The following is a 21,856-nucleotide window of genomic DNA, read 5'->3' on the forward strand; positions in this document are numbered from 1 at the left end:
TGTCCCAACTCTGAGAATTGGGAGGAACTATTTGGTAGGAAAGGTAAGTGATAGGAAGGACCCTACACTAGCCAATCATGTGGTCTGCGACTTAGTCACTACTTCTCTAAAATCATGGATTTGGCTGGGTTGCCTTGTCTTTCTCTCTACATGTTCCCATGGCTCTAACTGATACCAGTATCAAATGGATGGCAAAACACGTCAACCGTTCTTGAAATTTTATCTGTAAGGTTCCAGTGGATTAAAATATCACTGATCCTGTTGTTCATCGATTTGCTCGAGCAGGCACCAGTAATGTCTCCATTGTGAGACTTGTTGTTACTGTTTTTGGCATACCAAATATGCCATGGGGAGCTTGCCAAGGCTCTGCCTTGCCGGAGGGATACTCTCAGTAGCTTGCCGGGCTCTCTGAGAGGGATGAAGGAATCGAAGCTACGTTGGCTGCATGCATGGCAAACGCCTTACCCATGGTGCTATTGGTCCAGCTCATGTATATATATATACACATATATATATCTCATGTATATATATGTATACATATATGTATATATATTTATGCACACACGTAAATATTCAGATATGATTGACTTATTAGTTTTGGGTGTAAAAGAGGATTTATCTATATTACACAATGATATAAAAAACTAAGTTAATATTCACTGTCATAAAACTTATTTTACTCAGTAACTTTCAATCATATATACAGTATTACAAACTATAATCAAAATGTAGAACATAACATCCCTAGGATTAATTTTATAATTGGAAATTTGTACTGTTTGACCCCCTTCACCCTTTATTTTTCATCTTCTACCTTGCACTGGCAACCACCATTTTTCTGTACCTATGACTTTGCTTCTCTCTCTCTCTCTCTCTCTCTCTCTCTCACTCTCTCTCTCTCTCTCTCTCTCTCTCTCTCTCTCTCTCTCTTTTGCAGGGGTTGGAGGGGAGCATCTGGGCTTCACTGAGGAGTGCTCAGGGCTTATCCTGACTGTGCACTCAGGAATCACTCCTGGTGGGCTCAGGAGACCATATGGGGTGATGGTGGTGGGGATAGAAAGTGGGTTGGCTGCGTGCAAGGCAAATGCCCTACCTGGAATATATTATCCTTCCAGCCCTTAAGCTCTCTCTCTTCTCCTCTCCCCACCTTCCCTTCTTGTCTTTTCTTTTCCTTTCTTTTTCTTTTTTGTTTTGGTCCCTAAATAATTCACAGGAGATCTAGGGGTGCACTGGTGGCTCTCTGTGACTGGGCTGCTGGTTCATCGTTTGGGCCCCAGGACAGTCTGCTGCTCGGGCCTCGTGCTGCTCACACACTTTCCTCATGAGGTTTGCTTCAGTCTTCTGAGAATAACTACAGGTCACATTCTGCAAATGCTTGACTCCAGCTCAGATAAACACAATATGACAACAAAGCAATTGCCACAACATAAAGTTATAATTTTCTGTGACTGTCATGCTAGTCTATAAACTTATATGGAAATTTTATGGACTAGACTACTTGGAAAAAATATACTTCAAACATATAAATTCACTGGATAAAATATAGAAAATCTCTTTATTTTGTATTATTTAAAAATTTGCTGAAGTAATAGTAGTTTAAACATTAAATAGGTTTCAGTTATATGTGGTAAAATGCCATTTGTAATCTGTTCAACACTGAATCTAATTGTAAGTTTTCGTTCAAATGCATAGCTTTAAAGAGAGTGTGTAATTTGATATAATGATAAAATGCATGCAGTGAAAATTCATATTTCATGAAAAGCTGAGTGTGAGCTAACTAACTCTGCAGTGACTCTGGGACCAGGCTAAGGAGGAGACATTCACTTCAGTGATGCAGTGACGTGGGACTCAGTCGCAGTGAAGGATGAGGCCTAGGCTCATGCTAGGAAGGAGATTACAATGGATATCCTAAAACAGAGCTAGAGGGGTAGGAAGAGAATCAAAACTTGCCTAAAGAGACCCTCACTCCAGCAGTGAGAGAGTAACAGCTCTCATCCAGAGGCCAGAGGTAGCACAGGGATTAAGGCACTGCCTTGCATGTGATTGACCCCAATTCAATCCTAGCACCACGAATAAGGCCCCAAACACAGAGCTATGAGCAAAACCCCAATCACAGAGCCAGTGGAAACCTTGAGTACCACCCTGGTGTGTCCCCAAAACAAAAACAAAACAAAAAGAACCTCTTCTCTACATTTTCCTGAGATCTGTTTAAAAGTAAGAGATTCTGGCTGGAGCAACAGTCCAGCAGGTAGTTTACTTGCCTTACACACAGCATCAATTCCCAGTGTCCCACATGGGCCCTGAGCATCACCAGGAAGGAACTCGGAGAGCAGAGCCAGGGATAAGCCTTGAGCACAGCCAGGTGTGATGACCCCCAAAATAGAAAGGAAGAGGGAAAGAGGGATGGAGGGAGGGAGGGATATGGAAGGAAGGAAGGAAGGAAGGAAGGAAGGAAGGAAGGAAGGAAGGAAGGAAGGAAGGAAGGAAGGAAGGAAGGAAGGAAGGAAGGAAGGAAGGAAGGAAGGAAGGGAGAGAAAGAGGGAGGGAGGGAGGAAGGAAAGTAAAGCTTCATTACCGTAAACATGTAATTAAAGATACAGCATTAAAAAGGGGCAAAAAAAAGTTTGTTAATAATCATATTCAATAATTGGAGAGAATGTAATTACAACAGAAAATAAGATAAGGGAGTAGATATCTTTAACTTTTTCTATTTAAAATATAGAAAAATAGTTACCTATCAGAACTATCTATTTAAAGATAATAAGCATGAAAAATACACTATTTCTTAGTACTATGGAATACATAAGAATTAGCAAGATCTTATGTTTTCTATCCATATTATTTCATAAATATATGAAACATTTTTATCACAAGGTTTAGGCAAAAGTAGAAGTGAAGAATTTTTTTGTGAGGGGCTGGAGCGATAGCACAGCGGGTCGGGCATTTGCCTTGCATGCGGCCGACCCGGGTTCGATTCCCAGCATCCCATATGGTCCCCTGAGCACCGCCAGGAGTGGTTCCTGAGTGCATGAGCCAGAAGTGAACCCTGTGCATTGTCGGGTGTGACCCAAAAAGCAAAAAAAAAAAGAATTTTTTTGTGAGAGTCAAACTTCATTCTTCCTTTCAATAGGAAGGTTGCCTCACTGAACAGATTTATCCTTGCAATCATCCTTTTGGGTGACTTTGTTCTCTAAACGTTTATTCCATAGAGTTTGGGAAAGCTGTGTTTTCTAGGAAAAGGTGATTTTTTGCCCCTTTATTTTCAGAATTATCTCAGGAAGATGAAATTTCCTTCCTCATCCCAACAATATTCATCCCCAAAGAGAAAAGTAAGGGATTTTTTTCTAGCTGTGAGAAAACCCATTCCCATCTCAAAAGCAGAATATTAAGGGGGAAACAAGACTTACGTGAAGAAGGTGGAAAACAGGGTCTTCTTTCTTTACAAATAAACTATTCCAGCCTTTCAAATTTTTCTTTTTTCCAGAAAGTAAATGATAATACTTAACTTAGGTGTCACAAAGTAGATGTTATTTTAATGGATCAGTAGTTTAATGTTCAACTTTTTGTTGGCACACTCCAGAGAAATTTAAATTTTTATAAAGAAGAGTAATGACAATAGGAAATGGTGGCTATGAGCTCTAGGTTCTCATTATTACAGGTGGTGATTGAAACAGAACATTTGTTTTATTCATTTGAATTTTTATAATTCCAATATTATAGATTTCCCAATGTCAATATCTCATAGGTTTCTTGAAAAAATATTCCTAACTAGAAGATACTTAGGGAAAGTCATACCATATTGGAGTACATCTTATGAACGTATTATCTCATCAGACAGTTCATCTGGGACCTGAGTTTACAAGTCTCCTTCCATTGTTTCTAGTACAGGGAATCTTGAAACCTGGCTCCTTTTATAATTAAAAGGTAATTCCTAAAATGAGAGCTCCCCCAACTCACTACTATCTACACATAGTAGTCCTCCCTCAAATATAAAAAATATTTTCCGATGTGTGCTTTGAACTTGAAACAGCCGCAGGATACAGAGCCAGCCCTAGTCGGGCCCGTGCTCGGCTCCGGCCGGCCGGGTTTTCGGCCCGGGCGCCCATGCCCCTGCAGAGCCGGTGGATGTGGAACAAGCGGGAACCAGAGACAGCTTTAGGAATTGGGGTTCCAGCAAGTGCCTGCACCCATGTATGGAGACTGTGAATTAAGCCTTTGCCCCACGCCGGCTAACGGAGGAAATATGTAATTTCTGGCAGAATTTTCCCAGGACTTTATACAGAAATCCAAAACTGCGCGGACGCTGCCGCGTCCGCGCAACTTAACATTTATAATTGTCATCAATGTGAAAGGGTTCCATTTGAACAGGTCAGACTTGGGGGGGAAACTCCAAATAATAACAGTAAGTTTTTGTTGAAATATTGAAGGTTCTTAATGTAACAGCCACCTCTGGACTATGAGCTAAGCAAAAGCCCCACGCTGGCCAACGTGGCGTGGAGTACACCATACTATGAGGCGCAGGAAGGGGGATGAGGGGGAAAAATTAAAAAAAAAAAAGGGAAAAGGAAAAAGAGAAAAAAAAGAGAGAGAGAGAGTTATGTCAACTATAGTGAGTTTTGTGTTGAATTATGGAATGTAATCAAGGTAAAGAAAAAATGAAGTGAAATTCATTAGTTATACAGTAGGGGGTAGGGGGTGGGGGCGGGGGGTAAACTGGGGTTTCTGGTGGTGGAATTTGGGCACTGGTGAAGGGATGGGTGTTTGAATATTGTATAACTGACATATAAACCTGAGAACTTTGTAACTTTCCACATGGTGATTTAATAAAAATTAAAAAAAAAAATATTTTCCAATAATCCCACAGAGACCTAAAACTGCAAATACAGCACCAAACAAAGAATATATATGCATTTGTGCTATACATACATGACTGATAAAATTTAGTTTATAAATTAACACAATAAAATAATATAATAATCATATTTATATACTATATTAAGAGTTATGTCATTGGTGGAGGAGAATGGGCACTGGTGGAGAGATGGGTAAACGATCACCATATGACTAAAATGCAAACATAAAAGTTCATAAGTTTGTAAATGTACCTCATGGTGATTCACTAATAAAAAAATTTAAATAGTTATCTGACTTATTTCTAAACATATTTTTCTGAATATTTCCAGAATTATACCATTGACCACATTGAAACTTCTGAGAGTGAAATTGTGGAAAACGAGGAGTACAATATTTATTCTTCTTTCACAAGAGTTGTCGTATTGTCACAGTGATGAAATTATTGTACTTTGTTCATTTACACTAGAGTAGCTTCACTAACAACAGAACCAAAAAGTATGTCAGTATTGCCCAAGACTCTGATGGGTTCGTGGTTTTACCAGTTATACAAAGTATCTAAGGTAGATCTGCTTCCATACCTGCATTCTTGGCAGTCCTGGGCATATTAACTCCTTTCTTGGGTTATACTTGGGAAACCTTTATCATTTCATCAAAAACTCCTTTTAGGACCAGAAAGATAGTACAGTGGGTAAGGTGCTTGCCTTCTACTTGAGCCTGGATTTAATCTTCAGCACCACTATGCCTCACCAGTAATGATTCCTGAGCACAGGCAGGAGTAAACCTTGAGCACCATTGAGTATGGCCCTAAATACAAATAGAAACTCCTCTTATTTTTTAAAATTTTATTTATTTTTACTTTTTAATGAATCACCGTCAGGTAAAGTTACAGACTTACAAACTTTTGTGCTTACATTTCAGTCATACGATGATCGAGTACCCATCCCTCCACCAGTGCCCATTCTCCACCACCAATAATCTCAGTATCCCTCCAACCACTCCCAGCCCGTCCCCCCCACCCCACCCCACCTCTGTGGCAGGGAATTCCCTTTTGCGCACTCTCTCTCTCTCTGTCTCTCTGTCTCTCTCTCTCTCCTTTTGGGTGTTGTGGTTTGCAATAGAGGTATTAAGTGGCCATCATGTTCAGTCTAGAGTCTATTTTCAGCACATATCTCCCACCTTGAGCGGACCCTCCAAGCACCCTTTACTTGGTGGTTCCTTCTCTAACTGAGCTGCCTTCTTTTTTTTTTAATTCTTTTATTGATTCACCATGTGGAAAGTTACAAAGCTTTCAGGTTTAAGTCTCAGTTATACAATGATCAAACACCCATCCCTTCACCAGTTGAGCTGCCTTCTTCCCCAGCATGTGAGGCCAGCTTCCAAGCCATGGAACAATCCTCCTGGTACTCATTTCTACTATCCTTGGGTGTTAGTCTCTCATTATGTTACTTTATATTCCACAAATTAGTGCATTCTTTCTATGTCTGTCTTTCTCTTTCTGACACATTTCACTTAACATGATACTTTCCATGAGAAACTCCTTTTAGAGTTCTGTGAACTTATAAAATAAAAGGAATCAGTTATTGTGTTGATTTTGTTTCTGTTTGTGACCAAATGAAGCTCTTATCTATTATAACCTAATCTTCAAAGTGACGTACTATACTTTTCTGTATTCCATTCTATTGATCACACAGATTAGCCCTGATACTAAGAAATTAAGTTGTCCAAGAATGTGATGTTGTCCTTCAGCTGACTGTCTAAATTCTTTGTCTAATATACTTCTCTAACATTTCACGATAGACATTTGGTGATTGTGTGAACCCTTTTTTTGATGATTCTTGACAACAAAACTATGAGTTCACTACTGAACAAATAATACTAGGCTTTATTTTGGCATGCATCCATTCCATAGTATCCCGTCTGCACGGCAGAGCCTGGCAAGCTCCCCGTGGCATATTCAATGTGCCAAAAACACCAACAACAAGTCTCACAATGGAGACGTTACTGGTGCCTGCTTGAGCAAATCGATGAAAAACGGACAACAGTGCTACGGTGCTACAATTTACACTAGTGTTAACATTTATGACTTTAAGGCTTCACTCAAAGATTGGGGAATAAATTTATGGTCTAAAGTAGCATCATGGGGTTGGAGCAATAGCACAGCAAGTAGGGCGTTTGCCTTGCATGCAGCCGACACAGGTTCGATTCCCAGCATCCCATATGGTCCCCCAAGCACCGCCAGGAGTAATTCCTGAGTGCATGAGCTAGGAGTAACCCCTGTACATTCCCAGGTGTGACCCAAAAAGAAAAAAAAAGCAGCATCATGTCTCCAGCAACTCAGCAGTCAAGCCCATAAGCCACCTCTGGCTGGTGCTAGATAATCTTGTCATCAGCCCCATTCAGATCATATGTCCTCTCCTGGAAGGGAGCGTAACATGACACTCACCATAACCATGCCATCAGACCCCATGCCAGGCTGTTTCACTCGAGAAACCCTGGAGGGGGGCAAGTGAGACCCCTTCCGACCCTAAGGGACCCAGTACCAGCAGCTGAAAACCTCCAGAACTCAACCACTGCCATGCTCACAGCCACTCTCCACAAGCTCAACACACCCTACTCATACTCCAGGAGTACTACATCACATTTGATGTGGTTCAAAGTAGGTAGCAAACAATCTTATAACGAATTTTCTTTTACAGATATATATATAAAAGCACACAAAGCCCAAACTTTAAAAACACGTTAGGGATTTCTTATAAAAGGGCTTACTGGCCACTCGGTGAAATACAACAATCTTTACATTCTTTCCTCTAAGGAAACATTTTTATAGCATTTTCAGCTGTTTTTCATAACAAACAATACAAAATATGTTATTTCGGTTCTGTTTTGGGGCAGGGATTGGGGTTCAGGATGGAAACATCCAAAATATGGTGGTGGGAAAGTGTAATGGTGGTGGGACTGGTGTTTGAATATTAAATGTAGTCAAATATTGTGAACTACTTTATAAAATAAAATAAATTTTTTAAGTAGCATCAAGAGCAACACACTGCAGAGATACCTCCAGACCCTGTGCCAGGTTGTCCTATCAGAGGCAACGTAGAGGGAAGCTGGTGAGACTCTCCACCCACCCCAACAGAGCCCCCACAGTCAAAAACTTCCAGACCTCCATTACTGCCATGCTCACAGCTCATCCCCCACAGACTTGAATGAGCCTTACCCATGAGTGAATCTGCTGAAAAACTCAAGGTATGTAAGTTTTATGATTGAAATCTCCAGGCTCACACTGAGTCAGGAATGGATAACCTCCCCACATCTCCCTGGCATTCACACCCACGAACTGCCTCTGGCACCATATAGGCTCATTAACAGCCATGATCCAGAAACTCACAAATAAATCTCTCAGAGGATAGCAACATGAGAGCAATATACTGCAGAGATGCCTACAGACCCCAAAGTCACCATCCAGTTAAAATTATTTATTAACCTCAGAAGTATTGTCCTATTTTAAAATTTTAGAATTCCTGGAGTGTGTGGCCACAAACGTGGCCACACAACATCTCATACTCTATGAGATGATGTACCAAGAGTAGCATACTACATTTGATGGGGTGTAAGGTAAATGGCAACCAATCTTGAAAAATAATATATATACATACATATATATATATGCACACAAGGCTCCGCCTTTAACATGTTAGTAATCTCATACAAGGGATTAATGACTCCAGGATGAAATACAACAATCTTCACACACTTTCCTCTAAGGAAACATTTTGGGATCATTTTTAGCAGATTATTCATAGCAGGCAATAAAAAATAATTTATGTTCTGCTTTGGGGGTAGGCTTTGGATTTGGGGTGGAAAAATTTGAAACATGGTAGTGGGAAGGTGTAATGGTGGTGGGACTAGTTTTGGAATATTAAATGTAATTAATCATTGTAAACAACTTTATGAAAATAAATTTTTTAATAAAGGTAGTATCAAAAAATTCTTAATGGAAACTTTTCTGTAGTTTGTTATAAATACATTGTATTTTGCTCTGCATTGTTTTGGGACCACATCCAGTGAAAATTTTGAGTTTTTAAATTTATTTTTGGGTTTTGGGACACACCCAGCAATTCTTGGGATTTACTCCTAGTTTTCCTATCAGGAACCACTCCTGGTGCATTGGGGTTTATATGGGGTGCTAGGGATTAAACCTGGGCAGCCCTACCTGCTATCGTCTGGCTCCCTTGATTTTTGTAAAAATAGATTGTCCCTATATATGCAGTGAATGTCTAATCATATGCAGTGCTAAAAGAATGAACAAAGTACTTTGATTCATTTTAAATGTTATCTCTATAATATAGTTCCTGATTTAATAAAAACTTTTACTGTCAAAATATATTTTACTGAGATATAACATATCCTATGCATGCTACATACCTAATTTTTAATATTCCTCATGAAAGTCATTAAATGCCTTCTATCTTTTGAATTAAACTGTTCTGGGGTTTTAAGATATCAAGTCATGGGGCCTTAATATAACTTTTGCAAGGAAATGATTTGCTAGAAGTCACATCTAGCTACCAATTGCAATTTTTAATCACATCTGACCGACTGGTGGTTCTGTCGGCATATTTCCCAAGCAGCTTAGTACAAGACTGCCAAGTGTATTACCTCCTTCCTTTGCTCATATCCAGTTTAGTCTATTATTAATATACAAGCCTTCATATAGAGATCATCTTCACTTTCTCAGGACTTGTATCAATTATCACAAGTCCCAATTTTCTTCTTTCCCCCACTCCCCAGCCCAGAATGACATTTCCCCTTCCAGAATGACTGGGCCATCTATTCTGGATTGAGAAAAAAAAATTCACCCAGTAAGTCACCCAATACAGAGTTCATTTATCAAAATAACTCCACAGAACTAGGTTATTTTAAGTTCTTTTATTAGAACTTCAGACTGGGATGAACCAACTACCCCTGTCGGTGATGAATCCATTCTCTGTGCCGTTTTTTGCATGCCTACACTCTTCTCAGAAACCGTGAGTGGCTCTGAAAAGAGCCTTTGGTTTCAGTTTGAGGGACTGCCAGGGATTGTCCTTCCTTCCGAAGGCACTCAGGACACTTGCCAAGCTTTATACTTTGCCTTACTTGGCCTGGACTTTGTGATGGTGGCTCTCGGTCTTCTTGGGCAGCAGCACGGCCTGGATGTTGGGCAGGACGCCGCCCTGCGCGATGGTCACGCGCCCCAGCAGCTTGTTGAGCTCCTCGTCGTTGCGGATGGCCAGCTGCAGGTGGCGCGGGATGATGCGCGTCTTCTTGTTGTCGCGGGCCGCGTTGCCCGCCAGCTCCAGGATCTCGGCCGTCAGGTACTCGAGCACGGCCGCCAGGTACACCGGGGCGCCGGCGCCGATGCGTTCAGCATAGTGGCCCTTGCGGAGAAGGCGATGGACGCGGCCCACGGGGAACTGCAATCCCGCTCTAGACGAACGGGACTTGGCTTTCGCTCGAGCCTTGCCGCCCTGCTTCCCACGTCCAGACATGACTCAGCAACAGATCGGTTATAACGGAAAAGGTCGCCCGTTAGGCCGGTTGCGGGGCCCTATTTATAGTCGGGAGGGAGCTTCGGGCTTGCATCTTTCTGATTGGCTGATTGACTCACACCCAATCAGAGAATGAGAACGAATCACTCCATTTCCATCACGCCACTCCCCATTATCCAATCAGATGTCGAGTACCCAACACGTCATCCGAGCACTGAGCCTATAAATACCACGCTTGCGCGCTGCAGTGCCTGTGGTTCGTCCCGCTAGAGCTGCACACTGAAGATGCCGGAGCTGACTGCAAAGGGCACTACCATCTCCAAGAAAGGCTTTAAGAAAGCTGTAACGAAAACCCAGAAGAAGGAGGGGAAGAAACGCAAGAGATGCCGCAAAGAAAGTTACTCCATCTACATCTACAAGGTGCTGAAGCAGGTCCATCCAGACACCGGTATTTCCTCAAAGGCCATGAGCATTATGAATTCTTTCGTTAGTGATATATTTGAGCGCATCGCCGGCGAGGCATCCCGCCTGGCACACTACAACAAGCACTCAACGATCACATCTAGAGAGATCCAGACGGCCGTTCGCCTGCTGCTGCCGGGGGAACTGGCCAAACACGCAGTATCAGAAGGAACTAAGGCTGTTACCAAGTACACCAGCTCCAAATAAAATCAGTTACCAGACAAGCTTCATGACCCAAAGGCTCTTTTAAGAGCCACTACACCTACTAAAGGACTGTGACACTGATGGCTCTTCTCCGTAGGTGGGGAAGGATTGGAGGAGGATGAGCTCAATTACTGGTTCTGTCCAGGAATAACTCATGGTGGGTTGATGGAAGGTGTGCTGGGTACTCAGATCAGCTTATGTATTGTACTATCATTCCAACCCCATCCAAATTTTTTTTTTTTTTTTTGCTTTTTGGGTCACACCCAGCGATGCTCAGGGGTTACTCCTGGCGGTGCTTGGGGGACCATATGGGATGCCGGGGATCGAACCCGGGTAGGCTGCGTGCAAGGCAAACGCCCTACCCGCTGTGCTATCGCTCCGTCCCCCCCAACCAAATTCTTAACTGGTTTTATCTGATAAATAGTTGAATTTGATAATTTAACTTTCCTACATGGCTAAAGTCAACATTAATCAGCTGAGTTGGCATCTTTAGCAATTTCCAGGAAACAAAAGTGAAGCACTAAGGGGAATACTGCTATAAGGTCACTATATGAGCTGTGTGCCATGAGAAAGGTAATTTGCCATCACAATATTAATATTGGGTACAACCTGTGATAAGATCATTAGGTTAACAACTACAGTTGCTGAGGTTTGAGGCCTAAAGCTAAGGGTTTCTTTGAATTTCAATCTACATATGTATCAGAATTTTAAACTGAACTAGTGAGATGGGTAGTGAAGTGTGGAAAATCTTGTCATCGTTTTATATTGTAACCCAACAAATCTAGTTAACCATAATGACTGACATGATTTTTTCTGTCTTGTGATTGAATCCCTAACTTGTTTGTGTCTTACATACTGGATTCAAATGCCAATGTTCCAAATCGGGACAGAGGATATTTAAAAAACCTGTAATATGTTGGTAGACTTTGAGTGCAAGATTTACCCTCATAATTATGGGGTAGAATACCAAAGGACTTCTCTGTTCCCTAGAGGGTAGGTGGAGGAAAGAGTGAAGGATTATTGAATTGTGAGCGGTTTTTATTTCATGGTATGAAAGATAAAAGTGTCATGTAAGGAAAATGCTCTATCACTGACCCACATGCTTGCACCAGACACCCTTTTTTTTTAACTAGTCATAAAGGGCACTTAAATCAACATTAAAAAGAAGGGATGCATTACTATTTCTCAGAACCCTTTGGTTTAATTAGATTCCTATGAGTCACTAGTAATTTATAGTTTGTCTCTCACTTTTATTAAAAAGAGCCTTCTTGTACATGGTTTTTAACCAAAAAATGTAGAATTTATTAGAATATACTAAAAATCCAAGGGGCGGGGAAGTGTTCACACTTTTGTGCATAGCACCAATTGACTCTTAGCCTTCACCAAGAGTACTCCGAGAAACAAACAAATGGGCTATCAGCACCACATTGGAAGTTATAGCATCATCTGTAATCAAGGATCTCAACTGTTTACAAGTAAATGCATGTAAATATGACTCCCACCAGGGGCCTGGATAGACTACACTATCACTCCAGCTTCCTAAGAGAATCTAAGGGCTCAAAAGATAAACTACTAATCAAGAGCACTTGCAGGGCCAGGGCAATAGTCCAGCGGGGAAGGCATTTGCCTTGAATGAGGCTGACCCAGGTTCGATCCCTGGCATCCCATGTGGTCCCTCAAGCACCAGTGGGGTAATTCCTGAGTGTAGAGCCAGGAATAGTCCCTGAGCATTTCCAGGTGTGACCCAAAAAACAAATTTTTTTAAAAGAAGAGCACTGGCAGTGAAACAGTTTCTGACAAAAAGAAAATTACAATCCTTCCTCTCAAAACTGAGAATGGAGGTCAGTAGAACAGATTGACCTGAGTCAATGATAATGACTAGACTCAGGTCATGTCATCCTCAGTGAGTTCTCCAAATCAGGCCTTCAGTGACAGTGAACTTATTGGCAAGGTATTACAACTCTGTGGGTTGTCTCCTTGCAACAAGCGGCTTTGAAATCATAGTGTCCAAGTTTCTAAATAGGTTAAGGACTCTGCACTTTCTCCAGTCTTTTACTAAATTAGCACCCATTATGTTCTTACTCTGGCAAATTTTTTTAATCACAATTAAGACTTAGGGAAAGAAAGGTAATCTTTCTTGCTTCTAGGGTAAATTTTATTGGTTAAATAGCTATATACATAGAGGTGCTTAGGAAGGATAATACCTAAATAATGTGCTTTTCCCAGATTTTCCAGATCCCAAATCAAATCTTACTGAATTTAAAGTAGGAACTTAACTTTTCCTCAGAAAATATTATCTTGCCAAATAAGTAATACTAAGGCATTTGGATATAGGCAACAAGTGGTATTTAACCATCTTAAATACCTGGCGTGGGGGAGAACCCTTATGTTTTCTCTGCTTTATATGGATTGTCTCCAATTAAAGCTTCATTATTACTTGTCTGAAGTTACAAGTTTTCACAAACCCATTCCAATCTCCTCTATTTACTCCACCAACATCCATTTGCTCCAGAGCAACGTCCATTGGGTCCTTGTTCTGTATTTATTTATTTATTCATTTATTTATTGCTTTTTGGGTCACACCTGGAGATGTTCAGAGGTTACTCCTGGTTACTCCTGACTTTGCATTCAGGAATCACTCCTGGTGGTGCTCAGGGTACCATGTGGGATGCTGAGAATCGAACCCGGGTCAGCCGCATGCAAGGCAAACATCCTACCTGCTGAGCTATCGCTCCAGCCCCACTCTGTATTTCTGATCTAAGGAAAGACAGTTTAACCAGCTTCTTTGGGTTTCTAGAGAATAATTCCAGGTTTCTAGAGAGAAAAGAAGGAATCTATTTCTTACAGCATCATTCTCATATAGGCAAAATTCAGAATATTTATAAAACCTATGGGAATGACAAAAGAAGAATGGTATAAGTACTTAAATACATAGTATAAATTCAGGCAATTCTTCAGATAATGACAATTTTTAAGGACTGCAAGAAATATTAATGGGGGAAATCATTATTGTTTTAAGATTTTTTTTAATTTACCAAGACATTAAAAAAAACTCTCCATTATTCTGATATATAGAAAGAAATGAAAGAAAGGTACTTAGAACATAGTCTAAGTAACTAAAACAGTAAAACAATATGAATCAAATAATTTTTTAAAACTAAGATTAGTTGACCAATACTTGCCTCCTGTGCATCACATCATTTATGGAACAGAAGGTTCATCTTTCCTTGGTTCAATTTTCATGTCAAGTTACCAAACCTTTTGTGAATTGTCATGATTTTCTAAATTTAGATCAGCCTTTAACATTTAAATATCTTTTACAAGTTCAAATGTCATGAAATACCTCAAGTCCTTTAAAATGAAGTGTTTTTCTTGCTGCACTTTCTCTAGAACAATATCCCCTTTCTACAACCATTTTCTAAATGTACATCAGTATTGAACCTTCACTAAGTTCCTCTGGTTGCATAGTCTCACAGTGAAAGTAAAATTCCCTTGGGCAGTTATTGATTCTATAACTTTATCTATGTTCAATTTGAATTTCACTTCCAGGGATATTTTCTTCTTTTTATTTCTTTTTTATTTTGGCTGCACATCTTTTGGGGTTAAATTCCTTTCTTCCTTATCCAGCTTTACAATGCAAATATACCATTGGGAACACAAGGAGACAACCTAAATGACATGACTTCTCATTGTACATAAACTGATGGACGGCAGAGCCTGGCAAGCTAACATGATGTATTTGATATGCCAAAAACAGTAACAACAACGTGCTCTTCGTGTTCCTGGAGCAAGCAGACACCATGCATGGGATACACCAGCATGCGATAGTGACATATGAAGATGTTACTGGTGCCCGAGCAAGCAAATTGATGAAAAACGGGATGACAGCGATACAGTGATACATAAACTGATAAACATGTATGTGCAATAACCAATCAACAAATTTTAAAATAAGTGACAGATCACTAATCATACATCTACTATATTATCTACATCTATGTATTGACTTATGAACAGAATCAGCAGTGAAGTTTATAATTAATATTAATATCAAATTTGTATAATGAGAGGAATAATATATAAAGTAAGCACTTTGCATTTTAAAAGCTAGGAGAGATAGTACAGAGGGTAGGATACTTGCAATGCACTTGCCCGACCTGGGTTACACCAGCATCCTATATGGTTCCCCGAGCACTTCCAGGAATAATTCCTGAGTACAGAGCGAGGAGTAACCCCGAGCATTGTTGAGCATGGTGCAAACCCCCAACCAAAAGAAAACTAAGCAAAATCTTTTATTTTTTTTATTGTTTTTTTTGGGTCACACCTGGCGATGCACAGGGGTTACTCCTGGCTCTGCACTCAGGAATTACCCCTGGCCGTGCTCAGGGGACCATATGGGATGCTGGGAATTGAACCCCAGTCGGCTGCGTGCAAGGCAAACGCCCTACCCGCTGTGCTATCGCTCCAGCCCCAGCAAAATCTTTTAAATCTGGGGGGAAAAAAGCGAATTGTATCCATAGAAGCAGAATGAGAATAGTAGAAAATCATTCGGAAAAGAAAATGGAATTTTAAAAGGTACATGTAAAGATACATCAACTAAAAACATTTTTTTAAAAATTTTTTAAATATTTAAATATTAACAATTAAGCAATATAATTTATAAAAATTCAATAATTCCATGCATAAATATGAAACTAGGGATAATTTTGAAAGTTAGGTATACAGGAGAGATAACAAATCATTATGGATCAATGTGTTATCTTCAAGAAGATTTGTTATCTTCAAAATTTTATACCTGAAATTTTCTTTAAAAACATAATTTTTCAAAATTTATTTCAAATTATTGGCACATCTGAGCAGAACAATTTCAAAAAGAAAAACACAGAAATTTGCCTACCAAAAAATGTCACATAGAGGGGCTGGAGCGATAGCACAGCGGGTAGGGCGTTTGCCTTGCACGCGGCCGACCCGGGTTCAAATCCCAGCATCCCATATGGTCCCCTGAGCACGGCCAGGGGTAATTCCTGAGTGCAGAGCCAGGAGTTACCCCTGTGCATCGCCAGGTGTGACCCAAAAAGCAAAAAAAAAAAAAAAAAAAAAAAAAAGAAGTCACATAGAAAAGGCAAGATGTACAAAATATATTAATTTTATTTATTTTGTTTTGGAGGGTCACATCCATTACGGCACTGGAACCATCTTCTAACTTAATGCTCAGATATCAGTACTAGCAGTATTTGGGGGTTCATGTTTATGTTAGGGAATAAACACAGGACTTCTGCAGGAAAAAAATGTATGTATAAGCTATCTCCCCAGCGCTGAGAAAGGAATTTTTTAACAAAATTTTAAAAATAATATAAAATTCCTGCCAGTGCTCTTCAAGCAACATAAAAAGGACTACTATTCTCCATATCATTGTTTTGTATTGAGTAAAATTGTATACTAAAAACTGAGCATTATTGCATACACACATAAAAGTAAAATAAAACTGATTTAATTTGCAGTACTGAAGAGTAAATTTTTCAGCAAAGCATTAAATAATATGATGGTAAACACAGACTTATAATTAAAATGCAGGATAAATCAGAATTATAGGATTAAAATAGTTAATCACAGTCTGTAGCACTGTAGTACTGTCGTCCCATTGTTCATCAATTTGCTGGAGCGAGCGGGAACCAGTAAAGCTCCATTGTGAGACTTGTTGTTACTGTTTTTGGCATATCGAATACGCCAGGGGTAGCTTGCCAGGCTCTGCCGGGCGGGCGGGATACTCTCAGGAGCTTGCCAGGCTCTCAGAGAGGGACAGAGGAATCAAACCCGGGTCAGCCGCGTGCAAGGCAAACGCCCTACTCGCTGTGCTATCACTACAGTCTAGTCAAACTATATCACATCTTTAAAGCCATTGAAGGGTTGACTTGGAAAAATGTCATGCTTCACTGGTATTCCTATTTACCTTTTGCCCAAATAACCCTAAGAACCCTTAGGTAGTCAAGCCACCTGTAGAATGTCCGCTTGATTGACTGGGATTTGAGAGCCAGCAGCTGTTTGGGTCTTACTGGGGCACACAGGTCCCTAATTAAAGATGTTGTTGCTCTCGATACTGTATAGGTGGGATGGTCTGTCAGCCCCTTAGAGGAGTCTGAGCTAAGGTATGCAGGGGCTTTACCAGGATGGGCTCATTCTGCAAAAAATGGAACATTTTTTAAAATTAATTTTTACTGCACATTCAAATATTCTATCAAACAATACTAAAGTTTTCTATAAAGGCACACTTATGTATGTGCTGTATACTTCAGCACATATATAGATATATAGATATAGATATAGATATAGATATAGATATACTTGACTATATATACAGCGTGAAATTGAGGATTCCAGCTAAACCACAGGTTTCTGGAAGATCACAAATCCCTTTTTAAAGTTTAATTCAATGTTACCACTGCTTGGCTGCTCTTTGGAATTCAGATAATGCAGGACATTTAATCAATCTTCTTTTAATTTTTTTTAAAAACCAATCATAATACACTAGGAAAAGGTGAGGAAACTTAATTACTATTTGCCTATTGACTGTGGTTAGCCAGATTGTTGAGTTTCTGTGCAAAGCACCTCATAGTTGACCCAGCATGAGGACACGATGACCTTCTGGTTGTCAACATGCCCTCCAATAGCTTGGAAACTGCCAATGCAAAAACTGTCAATTGCCTAAGAAACCCTGACCTTTGCGCCTTAGTTGGGATTTACTACTCTAAGGGACCAGGTTTTTTCATGAGCAGTTACGTAAGCAGGAAGTCAACTCTAAACCCGTTTCCTTAGGGCCCACTCTTCCCACTTTCTCCATATTCGATAGGCTTATGCTACTCGCCTTTAGCCTTGTGCGTGTTATGGAAATTTTTGTGGTAGGCTCCCCGTAGACATTAGATGCTCAGCAAAATTAAAATCCGTGGTCTTTTATAAGCGATGCAATGCTTGGGGTATCATTAAAGCAATAACCCACCCAAATTCACTCACATGGAGTGGAAGTGATAACAGCCCTTCTCCAAAACACTTAAGTGGCTCTTAAAAGAGCCTTTGGGTTTTCTGTGCTTGCTCGGTGCGCTTACTTGGCGCTGGTGTACTTGGTGACGGCCTTGGTGCCCTCGGACACGGCGTGCTTGGCCAGCTCCCCGGGCAGCAGCAGGCGCACGGCCGTCTGGATCTCCCGCGACGTGATGGTCGAGCGCTTGTTGTAGTGCGCCAGGCGGGACGCCTCGCCGGCGATGCGCTCGAAGATGTCGGAGACGAACGAGTTCATGATGCTCATGGCTTTCGAGGAGATGCCGGTGTCGGGGTGGACCTGCTTGAGCACCTTGTAGATGTAGATGGAGTAGCTCTCCTTGCGACTGCGCTTGCGCCTCTTGCCCTCCTTCTTCTGCGTCTTCGTTACAGCCTTCTTGAAGCCCTTCTTGGAAGCGGCAGCTCCCTTGGCAGCAGACGGCTCCGGCATGGCTAGTGCACAGCTCAGTGTTACAGCTCTCGAGTGTTACAGCTCTTGCACTCCCAGGCACCCAGCAAGCAGAGGCTGAAGGGGTGCCAAAAGGCGCTATTTATACCTCTGGCCACCCTATGACGCGTCAGGCGGCCGGCATATGATAGGCTAGGAGGTAGCCGCAGTTTGCAAATGAGGTGATTCTGGCAGGGCTTTCTGATTGGATAGACAGCCGTCAGCCAATCAGATAGCAGCTCACGCCCTATAGTCAGGCTATAAATACACTCTGTCGGGGCGCTAGGGGGATGCAGTTCCTCTTTCCCGGAGGCGAGGTTGCAGCATGTCTGGGCGCGGGAAGCAGGGAGGCAAGGTGCGTGCCAAGGCTAAGTCCCGTTCCTCCCGAGCGGGCTTGCAGTTTCCGGTGGGCCGGATCCATCGCTTGCTCCGAAAGGGCAACTACGTTGAGCGCATCGGGGCCGGTGCGCCCGTGTACCTGGCGGCGGTGCTGGAGTACCTGACGGCTGAGATCTTGGAACTGGCGGGCAACGCCTCTCGAGACAACAAGAAGACGCGCATTATCCCTCGGCACCTGCAGCTGGCGATTCGGAACGACGAGGAGCTCAATAAGCTGCTGGGAGGAGTGACCATCGCTCAGGGCGGCGTGCTGCCCAACATCCAGGCGGTGCTACTGCCCAAGAAGACCGAGAGCCACCACAAAGGGCAGAGCAAGTGACCTCCGAGGTGGTGGTGACCGGCAAGCGGTCCTGAGCATCTGAAGAAACCAACGGCTCTTTTCAGAGCCACTTCAGTGATCGAGGAAGGCTGTGCACAAGATGGGATAGTCCTCATTTACGGTTTTTCTAGGTACCCTAAGTAAAGTCAGTCTTTTATTAGGGCTTTGTCCATAGTAAACCAGGGTTCTCTGAGGTCTGTATTGAAAGACCCAACATTCATGAGCTATCGGGAACCTATGGGCTGGCTCTGGTGTTGAACCACAATTCCTACAGCAAGGACGATCTTGGTATGTTTAGTTACTTATTCCTGTAGTCCGTGGGAGAACTTAGCTGCAATATTAACTATAGTGCTTGCTTGAGCTAGTGTGAACAGGTATTCTTTATTTGGGGAGGGAGATGAGTGTGGGCGGGTACACCTGGCTATGCTCAAAGTTTCCTCCCAGTCCTGCTCAGATATCACTTCTGGCTGAGCTCGGGACCATAAGGGGTACCAGGGATTGAAAATTACCAGCTGAATGCAAGGCAAGTTCCCTACCAAATTATCTCTACCTTGAATTTATATTTCAAAAGTTTGTTTCAAAAGTTTGTACTTAATGAGTTAAAGGCTAGATTTGAGTGATTTTGCATTAAGACAGCAAATAACATTCAATGGCTTCTAGTTTCTGGCATTCCTACAGGACCTTGGCCAGTCTGGCAAGGCCATATGGTTTTCCATGGCTTCTGCAAAGGATCTTTGAAACATCCTGGCGTGATTGATTCAGTATTATGAAAGTGAGGCCTAACGGTTAGCCAAGAGGTACCAAAGCATCTTAGTTGGGCATGGGAAGCACCTCCACAGATGTGCTGGTCTCCACTTGCCCCAACTGGGAAACGCTTCCACAGCTGTGCTAATCTCCACTTCCCCCATGGAGTCCAGCTGGTACCTAACCAAGTGAGTGGGTTGATGCTAGGGCCTAACAAGGCACTAGCCAAGTGGTGTTGGAAGCCAGTGGGGACACACCCAGTGGTGCTGGGGTGGGCGGGGTTCCTGGAATCAAGCAGATTCTTGCCTCATGTAGGCTATATACTCCTCTCACCTGAGCCTAAGGTTCTAATTTAGTGACAGTTCATTTTGAATGTGCAAGCTCATACATGCTTAAAGAGGAGGAATAGAACTGCTTCTTAAAATGACAAGATTTGATACCAAGTACAGCAGATAGAACCTTAGTCTCATTCAGAAACCTGACAGGAGCTGGAGTGATAGTAACAGCGGGTAGAGCATTTGCCTTGCACGCAGCCAACCCAGGTTAGATTCCCAGCATCCCATAGGGTCCCTAAGCACCGCCAGGAGTAACCCCTGAGCATCACTGAGTGTAACCCAAAAAGCAAATAAGGAAACTTGACAGGGTCGGGTCTATCAAAATTCACTGAAATCAGAATATTTCAGTTATTTCAGAAAGATTAAAAGATTTGGGGTATGAGAGCACAGTAGCTAAGAAAGATTTAAAGATGTAGGGTATGAGAGAACACAGTAGCTAAGAGCCTGGGTTGCATATAGCCAACCCAGGTTCTATCCACTGGCATCCATTTGATCCTCTGAACTCACCAGGAGTAAACCCTAAGTGCAGAGCCAGCTGTAGGCAATGGGAATTGCCAGATTTTAGCCTGAAAAAAAAATAGAAAAGCTAAAAGATGAGAATGAATTTCGTAAGGTTTTGACACCCAGGTTGTGAAAGCTCTGTCTTGAATTAATGTAAGTTAATAGTTAATATAGTTGTTAATAATAAATAAGGCATGTAATCAGAGAGGGCACAAGAGAAAGGACACTTCTTGTAAACTGATAAGAGCAGTTTTACAGCCATATCAAAAATATGCTGCTTAGGACATGGCAGTTAACATTTTCCGAGTCTCTCCAGCGGTGCTTGGGGGAGGTATTACTGGGGATTAAACGCGTATCCTCGTTTATGTAACGCATGCGCTCCAGACCTTTGAGCTATCTCCCCTGCCTTAAGATTTTTTTAAATCAGAATAGTGATATAAATGAAAGGTATATGTGAAATATCTGCTAAAGAGTTCTGAGTTAATTTGCCTCATTAAGCAGATGGAGTGTAACTTCTCATTATTACCGAAGCACGGAAAGTAGAAAAGCAGGGGAGAAAGGGAGTGAAAAATCTGGCATACCTCCCTCAACTATTATATAATATAATCGAGGGAAAATATCATCAGTGGTTAGATATGTTGAGGGGCTGGAGAGATTAGACAGTAAAGTGGGTAGCCATGCCTGCCACCAACCCAGGTTTAATCCCTAGCATGGTATATGGTCCCTGAGCACCACTAGGAGGGATCTCAGAAAAAAGCCTATATTGCACCCTGAATACAGTCAAGTGTGGCACAACCTCCCCCACCTTCCCACCTTCAAGAAAAACAGTTAAGATAATAAAAAAACAGGGAATTTTGAGAAATTGTCAACTCCAGAGACACAGAAGACATCATGAATTAATATCCAGAACAGAAAAGTAAAATTTAATAACTTCCAAACAAAGCTTAGAGTACACAGTAATGTACCAATGTTAGTCCCTTTGTCATGACAAATGCACAGATGTTGGTAATAGGTAACTATGAGAGGTATACAG

The 21,856-nt window shown here is 41.6% G+C and overlaps 4 protein-coding genes across 4 annotated transcripts; 2 read left to right on the plus strand and 2 right to left on the minus strand.

The window, feature by feature from the left end:
* Positions 1-9,983: 9,983 nt before the first annotated feature.
* Positions 9,984-10,379, minus strand: LOC101555134 (histone H2A type 1-A). Its single transcript, XM_004613947.2, has one exon. The coding sequence runs from the start codon at positions 10,377-10,379 to the stop codon at positions 9,984-9,986; it is 396 nt and encodes a 131-aa protein (XP_004614004.2).
* Positions 10,380-10,664: 285 nt separating this feature from the next.
* Positions 10,665-11,048, plus strand: LOC101554861 (histone H2B type 1-A). The gene has a single exon (XM_004613946.2). The coding sequence runs from the start codon at positions 10,665-10,667 to the stop codon at positions 11,046-11,048; it is 384 nt and encodes a 127-aa protein (XP_004614003.1).
* Positions 11,049-18,141: 7,093 nt separating this feature from the next.
* LOC101554592 (histone H2B type 1-A-like) lies at positions 18,142-18,528 on the minus strand. The gene has a single exon (XM_004613945.2). The coding sequence runs from the start codon at positions 18,526-18,528 to the stop codon at positions 18,142-18,144; it is 387 nt and encodes a 128-aa protein (XP_004614002.1).
* Positions 18,529-18,850: 322 nt separating this feature from the next.
* On the plus strand, positions 18,851-19,243 carry LOC101554328 (histone H2A type 1-A-like). Its single transcript, XM_004613944.2, has one exon. The coding sequence runs from the start codon at positions 18,851-18,853 to the stop codon at positions 19,241-19,243; it is 393 nt and encodes a 130-aa protein (XP_004614001.1).
* Positions 19,244-21,856: the final 2,613 nt, after the last annotated feature.

This window comes from Sorex araneus, chromosome 2, assembly GCF_027595985.1.
Source record: "Sorex araneus isolate mSorAra2 chromosome 2, mSorAra2.pri, whole genome shotgun sequence".
Lineage (NCBI taxonomy): Eukaryota > Metazoa > Chordata > Mammalia > Eulipotyphla > Soricidae > Sorex > Sorex araneus.